The sequence below is a fragment of the Maylandia zebra genome, linkage group LG1, assembly GCF_041146795.1.
Source record: "Maylandia zebra isolate NMK-2024a linkage group LG1, Mzebra_GT3a, whole genome shotgun sequence".
Lineage (NCBI taxonomy): Eukaryota > Metazoa > Chordata > Actinopteri > Cichliformes > Cichlidae > Maylandia > Maylandia zebra.
The window spans coordinates 39,327,342-39,336,417 of record NC_135167.1 but is presented as its reverse complement, the minus strand read 5'-3'; the positions used below and the strand labels follow the sequence as shown (position 1 = coordinate 39,336,417).

General features: G+C 40.3%; 1 protein-coding gene across 2 annotated transcripts; it reads right to left on the bottom strand.

Moving 5' to 3' along the window:
- Nucleotides 1-3,285: 3,285 nt before the first annotated feature.
- On the bottom strand, nucleotides 3,286-8,339 carry LOC143419411 (tetraspanin-13-like). Of its 2 annotated transcripts, none has more exons than XM_076886045.1 (7): nucleotides 7,990-8,339; nucleotides 6,450-6,617; nucleotides 6,258-6,338; nucleotides 5,068-5,178; nucleotides 4,864-4,974; nucleotides 4,651-4,735; nucleotides 3,286-3,942 (listed from the first exon to the last, which is right to left on the bottom strand). In XM_076886045.1, the coding sequence occupies exons 1-6, from the start codon at nucleotides 8,050-8,052 to the stop codon at nucleotides 4,661-4,663; spliced, it is 609 nt and encodes a 202-aa protein (XP_076742160.1). In that variant the 5' UTR covers nucleotides 8,053-8,339; the 3' UTR covers nucleotides 3,286-3,942; nucleotides 4,651-4,660. The 2 variants fall into 2 exon arrangements, with proteins under 2 accessions (XP_076742160.1, XP_076742159.1); XM_076886044.1 differs by having other exon boundaries at nucleotides 4,635-4,735; nucleotides 7,990-8,333.
- Nucleotides 8,340-9,076: the final 737 nt, after the last annotated feature.

Here is a 9,076-nt window from a genome sequence, read left to right as displayed (position 1 = left end):
GTACAGTACTCTTTTCGTTCATATTTTTTAAGGAAAGAAGTTCCTAAAGTATTAATTCTACACTACGAAAATACTAAAGAAAAATCCTGTTTTAAAAAGGTTTAAGTACACTTGAGTATGAGTTTAAGTGTATCAGTACATTATTAAGTTGTGTTAATGATAGCCACAAAGTTGAGCACTTAACTACATTTTGCAGAATGCAACAATTGTAATATTCATGAAATGCTCATTTTAAAAGGAACAACATTTACCAAGTTAGTAAATAAGAGAAAACCACAGATCAATAAAATAAATGTGACTAAAAGCAGACCCTAAAAGAAAGACACAACTTAGAAAACCTGATAGGACTGAACTCTAAAATCCAAGGTTAAAAGGTGAGTTGTGTAGTGAGAAAAACGGTAAGAGATATAATAACCTACACGAATGGCAAAAGTGCAAATACCCATGTGTCAAGAATGGGATTAAATGTTTTGTGTCCTTCAAACAGAACTGCTTTGTGGAAACTACCTGGAAAGTATTTACAGTATCATAAAAAAAACATAGCTGGATAGTGTAGTGGTAAAACTACACACCGGGAGGTGCAAGTTTGATTCCCACCCGGGGCGTCTGTAAGGGTCCTAACCCCCCCCCCCCCCCCGAGAACCTTAATAGACAACACTAGTTATTCCAACATTTGGAAGAAGGGACTTTCACAGAGCTATAGATTGATGAGGTACAACACACATGCTACGACAAGGGGGAGCCAGGATGACAAGTTGGGGGGGAGATATCATCACCCGCAGATAGAAGAACTGACCTGAAAGACTGAAACCTGGATATATAAAATTTTTTATTTATAAACGTGTATCTAAATCTCACTATCATGAGTATAATAAAGTATAATAATAATAATAAATTAAAATAAAAATCCCGAAATGAAATAAATAAATAAAGGACTAAAATGAAATAAATGACCTGACTATTCTATAGTTTGCCCACCAGGGGGTGCTGAAGACCGGATGATACTTTGAAATACAAAGACTAGACATAAAAGATGGGTGTAAATACTACAGTCAGAAAAGAGAAGTAGCAAAATCATGCATCCCCTATAATCACCAGCAGGGGGCATCTTCTCTGGATGTGTAACTGTACAGAAGTCTGAGACAACACTGATGCTTCCCACATGATCAATGACCTCAATAAAATCCTGATGAGTTTATGGTCTCAATCACTAGTTTCGAGTGTTACCTAATACAGCACTGGTTTTATTTTGGAAACGAGTCCCATTAGAGTCCAAAAGGGTGCCACGCAGGATGGGAATTAGGTCAGGCTTATCTTGTAAATGAAGACTTGATACTATAGGAGTGTACAGTGTCCTTTAGCAGTCCTGGAGACCAGTCCTTGCTCTGTCAGTCAAAATATGTGTGCTGTTACCAACAAATGATAAAAGCCTTTCCTAATTTAAAATGGAGCCTTTTAGCCACGGCTCATATTTTAGCATTTCTTCAGTTCTGGTTCCTGCACCTGGACAGGTTTGAGTTCACTGCAGATCCAGAGGATCTCAGTGTATCAGTCCATCACAGCCTATCTCAGTAAGCGCCAGTGCAGAGAGCACCAGATGACAATGTGATAAATGCTGTCACAACAAGAGCCTCAGTGCTGCAGATGCTCCACACTTTCTCAGATGAGAAGGACAGTTAAAGGTGAAGGATCTCAGTGAAGTCAGAGATGCGATCGTCATTTGGACGACTTTTCTTGAATCCACCCTGACAGTATTTCTAAATGTGAGAGTTTAGTTCTGTCCTTTTACACCCCAAACTGCTTTTTTCATTTATTTTTGGTACTGTTGCACTGAATGAAAATTAACTGCAAAAACAAAATAACCTGACGTTCTTATAATTCAGGCATTAAAAATCATGAAAAACACACAGACCATGTGCTTCCTCCCAGCTTCCTTTAAAATGAACTTTGACCCTGAAAGCATTTCTAATATTTTCCTGCCCAGAAATGTTGATTTTAGATTTCCCCTCCTCTTCCTCCTCCTCCTTCTTAAGAAAGACATTTCAAACTACTCTTTGTGTGTTGAGATGTAAACTTCTATAAGAAACAAAGTCCAGAAAGCAAACAGCTGATATTTAAGTCAGATATGCTGCAAAACAACCCATACCGTTCAGACAGAGGTTTGAATTTCATTTTCTACAGTTGCATTGGCACATTTGAATACAGAAGGCCTTTATTATTTAATGTGTACACAAAGCATTTTGTTTCACCTGCCAAATCAGCAGCCGAGCTGTTTGAGTTCACAAACATGTTGATGAACAGGCTTGACCGCCTGAGGACTGCAGTTCCTGATCTGCATCCTGTTCAGGGTGAGGAATGAGAGTGAGTCACGTGGCTGAGCAACCTTCACCTCGGCAACAGCACGGATCTGGCAAACAAAGCTCTATGACCGTGTCTGTGCCAGCACCTCAGTCCTGCTGCTTATTTGAAAAATGAAGGAGAGCTGTTCCAGTGACTTGGGATGTGCTTTAAACAAGTGAAAACAAACCAGCTTTGCCAGGTTCGACTTTAATCTGATCCTAATCTTAATTTGTTAGCGCTGCAAACAGCCAAACCCACTGTGAAAAAACAATTCAGTGTACACGTTCAGCCCGTCTCAGGCAGTGGTGTGTCCTCATCCAGCCAGCATTGTGCTATTTGCATAAGGTGTATTGTTTGCGGAGCTCACACAGCTTCTCTTTATTAGCGCTTCAAGATGAGACAGAATAATCATTGAGATTCTTTGAGGAAAAGTTCAAGAAGGAGTCTGTTTAACCAGCGACTGGTCAGCTCAGCTTAGTATAAAGAATGGAAACAGGAAGGAAATGTGATAACACTCAAAATGACAAAATCTGAGCAGTTTATTCAGCTGTCATTTCCTGTTGGACAAGTCAAACTGTCTGCCAAGAAAGAGCTGCAAATATGCTTCATTTGTTTCAGCCAGAGAAAGACGGGAGCACAAACCAGGAGCTTGTAGTTTTCACTGACGGGCCTCTCCATCACATCGAGACCACCACGCTCCATGACATGTTCAGAGCAAAGAGTCGCTCACTCAGGGAAACAACATAGGTTACGTGATGAGGAGCGTGTATTTCCCCGGCCTTCATTATTAAAAGTAATCATCAGTGCATGCTTAGCCTTACTCTTCTTTACTGCCAGAAAGGCTTGGGTGGCTTTTATAGGGATAGGCTTGGATTTTGTTTTTGCCACGTGTTAAGTAAGCTTAGCGTGTAAGTAAGCTTCAAAAACTAGAAGATATGTTTCAAATGAAGTCTTAAACATTTATTTTGACAGCGTTTTTCCATTAACAGCTTTCACATTTGGTTTTCTAAAAAACAAACAGGAGACTTTAACTTAACCTAAACCCCAACTCCAACTGTAAATGAGTCAGCAGAGGCCTGATGAGTGTTAAATCAGCTTAACTTGATGACTGCCTTCACATAAATACCAGAACCAGTGAGAGTTATGACAGTAACATGCATCGAAAAAGAAAAGTATATGACTGACCATCCTTCAAAAAGACATCATTTTCAAGCCCACAGTCAACAGAAGCTTGGATTACTACGATCACATGACATAAGATTATCTCCATTTCAGTAAATAACTACTCATACTTGGTCTCCTTCTTTAACAGAGACATAAGTAAGACAAGAATCCTGACTTCAAATATATCTGTGAGAAAGTAATGACAGAAGCATAACAGGGAAAAAAAGAACAGTTCATTTAGAGAAGTGTGAGCAGCAGCATGTTGCTTATGTCGCACTCGAGACCAAAGTTGATTGTAGCTCCTGGTGACGTCCTGACAAAGAGAAAAGTCCAGCACACGTCAAACAGCACGTGCCTTATACGAGCACACAGCTGATTAACATGTTTCAGCACAAGCCGGCTTATATACAGTACACGAGTCCTATCGGTGTTTTCATCCTAGAAATTAAATGAGAAGAAGAATTCACAATGTTCACAGTGAGAAAAAAACAAAACATGCTTCTTATATTAAGTAGCAGTTATAAAAGAAAGACTGAAACCTTTAAAGATGAAATAATTCAAGCAAGAAGTTGAATTCATGATCACTTTGTGACAATGACATGTCAGCTTACAGAGAGCGAAGCATTGAATAACACAGACGTCTAATAAAATTAAAACCTTGTTTGCAATCGTACTTTTCTAACATTGCACAACATTTTACTGCCTGCACCATTTACACAGGGAGCTTTTATGCCATGTTGATTCACTGTGTCATTAGTAATAAACATGGCAGGGACTCCGTAGGTAAAACTGTTGCCTCACAGTGAGAAGCTCCTGGGCCAGAGCCACAGCAGGCATCTTTTCTTACGAGTAATATCTAAGCTAAAGCTGGATCCATTATTTTTTCCTCATTTCCTGTCAAATGCGTACAATTTTAAAAGTGTGGAGATATTAAACAGCCAAAGTTTAGGTAAGGCCAGAGTATGATACGGTTTGAATCATTTCAGCTGTGAGGCTTCGTGCTTTCAAAGGATGCAGGATTTTAATCCCGACTGTGCATCAAAAGTTGCAGACTCGTTTTAGAACTTACAAACACAGAGATAACTTCGGTTTATGAAACAAAAGAGAAAAAAAATGATTCAGCGGCGCACTTTTGGGTTGATTTACATGCGATCGGTTACAGGAAGGCTCTGGGATTGGATCGAGGATCTTTGAGGTTTCTGTATCTGTGGGTGAGCCAGACTCCAAGGACCTGAAATCAACAACAAATGAGCAGCTGTCAGTTTTCTCAGTATACAAAAACCTCCTGCAGCACACATCAGCACCCGTTCACAGCAGACTACAAGTCTTTTAGCTTCACTGTAATGACATTTTCCCGACCTCTGTGAAACTGAAGAAGAGGCCGATGCCGCCAACAAACTGCAGCACCTGCCCGGCATAATTCTGGAGGATGTCTGCGCAGGCCACACAAGATGAAGTGTTAACGCAGACCTGGAGGAACAAAACAAGCAAACAAAACACAATCTTGACCAAGTTGCTTCTTAGAAGAAAATCTAGGAAATCTTTTCAGAGTGTTTTACTCACAGCAGGACACGAGCTGTTGTCCACTTGAGAGAAGCCGCAGCAGTTTAGAGTCCTCTCCAGGTCCTTCTGTGTGCCTTTAGACTTGTTCCATCCGGCCTCCAGCAGCAAGTTCTGCAGATGAAAATCAGCATCACTGGAGCTCAATTCATGTATACGAGACTTAAAAGTAATCCTGAAATGATCCTTTATTTAGACCTTGCATATTCTCATTGATTTGTCTCGCTTTGCTCCACAGTGAATTTTGCATGTGCCTCACAGAGCCACGCAAACATTCTTTAATTAAAGTCCTGCATTCAGTAGCTCCTTAAACAGAAATGACCAACTCTGAATAAGTTTGCTTTTTAGAGTATATTCCTAAATTGTTATCATTAAGCTCTACTATTTTTAGGATGTTGCAATCTGGTAGAGGAGTCTCAACAGTGTCAGTTCAAGCAGGCCACTGTGTTGACCCTGAGTCTACACATGTTGTCCTGTGATCAGGAAGCCATTATAAGCGCTATAAAACATGTAGGCTCTTTATATGGAGGAAGGAAAGCCTGCAACACTGCAGACAACATAATTTAGAAGACTTAGATATCAGTGTGTCACTGTTAAGGCACAGTAAGATCTAACATTAATGTTGCTTAAACTCAGATTTTTATTTGGCATGTAAATCAGGTGCAGCTCTGCTGTTAACTGTCTGAATGTACAAAGCTAAATATAATGTAAATAGCCTGAGTGCAAATTTCTGCCTGCTGATTCTACCACTTTGTTTTTTTACATATTCGTATTCACCGTTGTGGAGGTCCCAGAACAGAGACATGAAATCAATTATAAATACTGCGTTTCCACATAAAACAATCTTGTTTTAACTACAGTCCCTAACACTGAAGCTACCAGCAGTTCTCCAAGTTTGTTCCTGGGACTAAAAGTCCCATTTGTGTTTTTTAAAACCTGAAAAACCTAATTATGATTTATATTTTTAATGATTCATCTGAATCTGCACAGTAACTACAATCAAGCATCTATAACTGAGTAAAATATCAAAGAGTGACTCTCAAAATACAGAAGAAACATAGCGGAAATACTCAAATATAAAAACAATACTGGAATAGAGCCGTTAAAGACGTTTGTCTGCCTGTAACTGTCTAAAAGCCAAATGGTGTCCAAAATATTGTTTGGATTGTTGAGAAAAGACTAAATAAACTTACCTGTTGATCTTTATTGAGAGCCAGACATGCACAGGACACTGAAAACTGCAGCACAAACACTATGGAGAGAACCATCATGTACTGGACCAAGTTGAGGACGTTTAAAGCGTGTTGTTGCTATGCCTACGAGCCATTAAAACTCAGGACACACATCCACTAGAGCATAAAATCCTGGATTTGTGTGAAGGATACAAAGAAGAGCAGGACCTGGTGGTGCTTTAGGGCACCGCACAGACCCACAAAGGCAACAAAGAACAGGAAGACTCCCACGCCGATGACCCCTGCCACCACCTGGATACTGGAGACCAGGCCAAACCATTTCCCCCAGGCTGCCACGCCAATCAGCAACAGGCTCACCAGCTGAGGGGGAAAGGTGTGATAACACAAGGAAAAAGAAGGAAAAGTCTCATTTTTTAAGTCTGGACCAGGAACTGTTTTTAAGGAGGGGCAGGAATCAACTTTCAAGGTGCTGATTGCAGAATGAAACTAAGCTCACTAAGCAAGTAAAATCGGAATATGCTCTCCCTTCATTTCTTTCACTACATCCATGAAACTTCCCTGAGGTCCTCTTTTCCTCCTGCCTGGCAGCTTCTTTGTCCACTATATCCTCCATCTCTCCTCTACAGTAGCCATTTAAGTATTCCTGTGTTATATTAGTTTCTACATCAACGTGTTGATAAAAATTTTGAACTTTGGTCTCAACACTATTTACTTTAAAGCTTTAGTTGTTTATTTTTTGCAGATTAGAAAAGTTCTATTTCGAGATGTTCCCGTGAAGGAACATTTCAGATTGAACTGCCTCTTCTGTCACTGCTGCTTGAACTGAGTGGCCGTGGCTCATACGTGGAGGATCCTGCCCAGCGTCTGCATCACTTACTGAGAGAATTGAACACTGCAACACTGAAAATCTTTCTTCACTTTTTTTCTAGACGGTGATTTGATGAGCTCTTAATTTTGTTCCATTTTATGGAGCTTTAATCAATTTGATCATTGATTCATTCATTTTGCCTGTCAGAGCTTATCCTAGAAATCTACTATGACATCATGGTGTGTCATTATAAAGCTGCTTAGCAACAGCTACACCATTAAAGTCAATTAATCATTAATCATTTTGGTCTAGTAAGTGATTATGAGTACTTTTACTTAAATTCTTTTGTTTGTTTGTACTATTACTTAAGCAGGATTATAATTTTTACTAAAAGAGTGCAAATACTTGTTTATGTATGAGGGCACCTGACCCAGTGTATGCTACACTTTTTAAAATTTCTGATGAAATAATCATATTTCCTGTGTGAAGCCCGTTTGAGGAATTTCCTTTTATGACATTACATTAACAATTTGACGCTTCCTGTGTGCTTTTTTAAATGTTTTACAGCTCATGGGAAAGCAGTAAACAGCACTCAGTTTGATTATTAAACAAAACAAGGAAGAAAAGGCCACATAAACACTGCTGATATATTAAAGTTGGGCCTAATACTGGATCAGCTTTCAAAACGTCATGTTACGCACTTTTTTGGCACTGGAAATAAAAGTTGAAGTAGAAAAATAATAAAAACAGTAATAAATAACCTAAAAAGTAATCATTTACGCATGCCACCTCGTTGCCATGGCAAACACGCATTTTTTTTCCTCCGCTCTTAGTTGTAAATTAACCGACTAGAGAGGTCTCACGTCAACTGGCCCTCAAGGAGACATTTTACCCTCCAGCAAACATCAACATATTTCAACTCACCACATAAAGGATGTTGAGCGCGCTGAGTGCGTTCTTGGTGCAAACGAATCCGCCGCAAACCATCGCTGCTCTCGGGACAAAACGTTTAAAAACGAGATTTCTTCTCCTCCAGCTCTCTCGGCGTGCCTCTCTTGACGTTAAGGGTGGCTGTACCTGCTGATCTGCAGGTGGAGACCCGACAGGTGCTTCCTGGAGAGATCCTGCGCGCTGATTTGTCAGCTGAGGTGACTCACTGATTGTTGTTCAAGCAGTTGATTGCAGAAATTTCGAGATGATCTCACAAGAAGATTTCACAAAGTTACTTTGGTTCATGGTAACTTATTCATTTTAACGATTAACATCTCATAACGCAGAAGTAAAGGTCCTCTCACAGGACATGATTTAATTTGCTACAATGATTTGGAGTTAAATCCTCTACACAGTAGGGACTATGTTACTCTATAGTTCCCCCTTGTGGATGAAAAGTATATCACAGATGAAGAGTATCGAGGTTTTCTTAATTCGCGGACCACCACGTTCAGCAAAAACAGCTCGTTTAGATCTCAAATGGGCCAAATTAGAAATTGCTGCATGTTTGTTTACATCTCTGACTTACATGAATCTGTGTATTTTCATTCCTGTTTCAGAGATGGAGCGATAAAACATACTAAATGCATTATAATACAACACAATGCTGCTTCTTTATTTGTTGAATGACGGTTCGAGCCCCGGCTTGGACAGTCTCGGTCGTTGTGTCCTTGGGCAAGACACTTCACCCGTTGCCTACTGGTGGTGGTCAGAGGGCCCGGTGGCGCCAGTGTCCGGCAGCCTCGCCTCTGTCAGTGCGCCCCAGGGTGGCTGTGGCTACAATGTAGCTGACATCACCAGTGTGTGAATGGGTGGATGACTGGATGTGTAAAGCGCTTTGGGGTCCTTAGGGACTAGTAAAGCAAATACAGGCCATTTACCATTCATTTCTTTCACTACATCCATGAAACTTCCCTGAGGTCCTCTTTTCCTCCTGCCTGGCAGCTTCTTTGTCCACTATGTCCTCCATCTCTCCTCTGCACATGCACAAACCATCTGAGCAACACAATGCTGCTTCTTT

What these genes read in the sequence shown, in the direction of transcription:
- LOC143419411 (XM_076886045.1), bottom strand. Translation starts at nt 8,052, where the DNA reads ATGGTTTGCGGCGGATTCGTTTGCACCAAGAACGCACTCAGCGCGCTC. An exon ending in ACCAGGTCCTGCTCTTCTTT is followed by an intron (nt 6,339 to 6,449) that starts GTATCCTTCACA and finishes AACTTGGTCCAG; the next exon opens with TACATGATGGTTCTCTCCAT. An exon ending in ACAACAGCTCGTGTCCTGCT is followed by an intron (nt 4,975 to 5,067) that starts GTGAGTAAAACA and finishes TTGTTCCTCCAG; the next exon opens with GTCTGCGTTAACACTTCATC.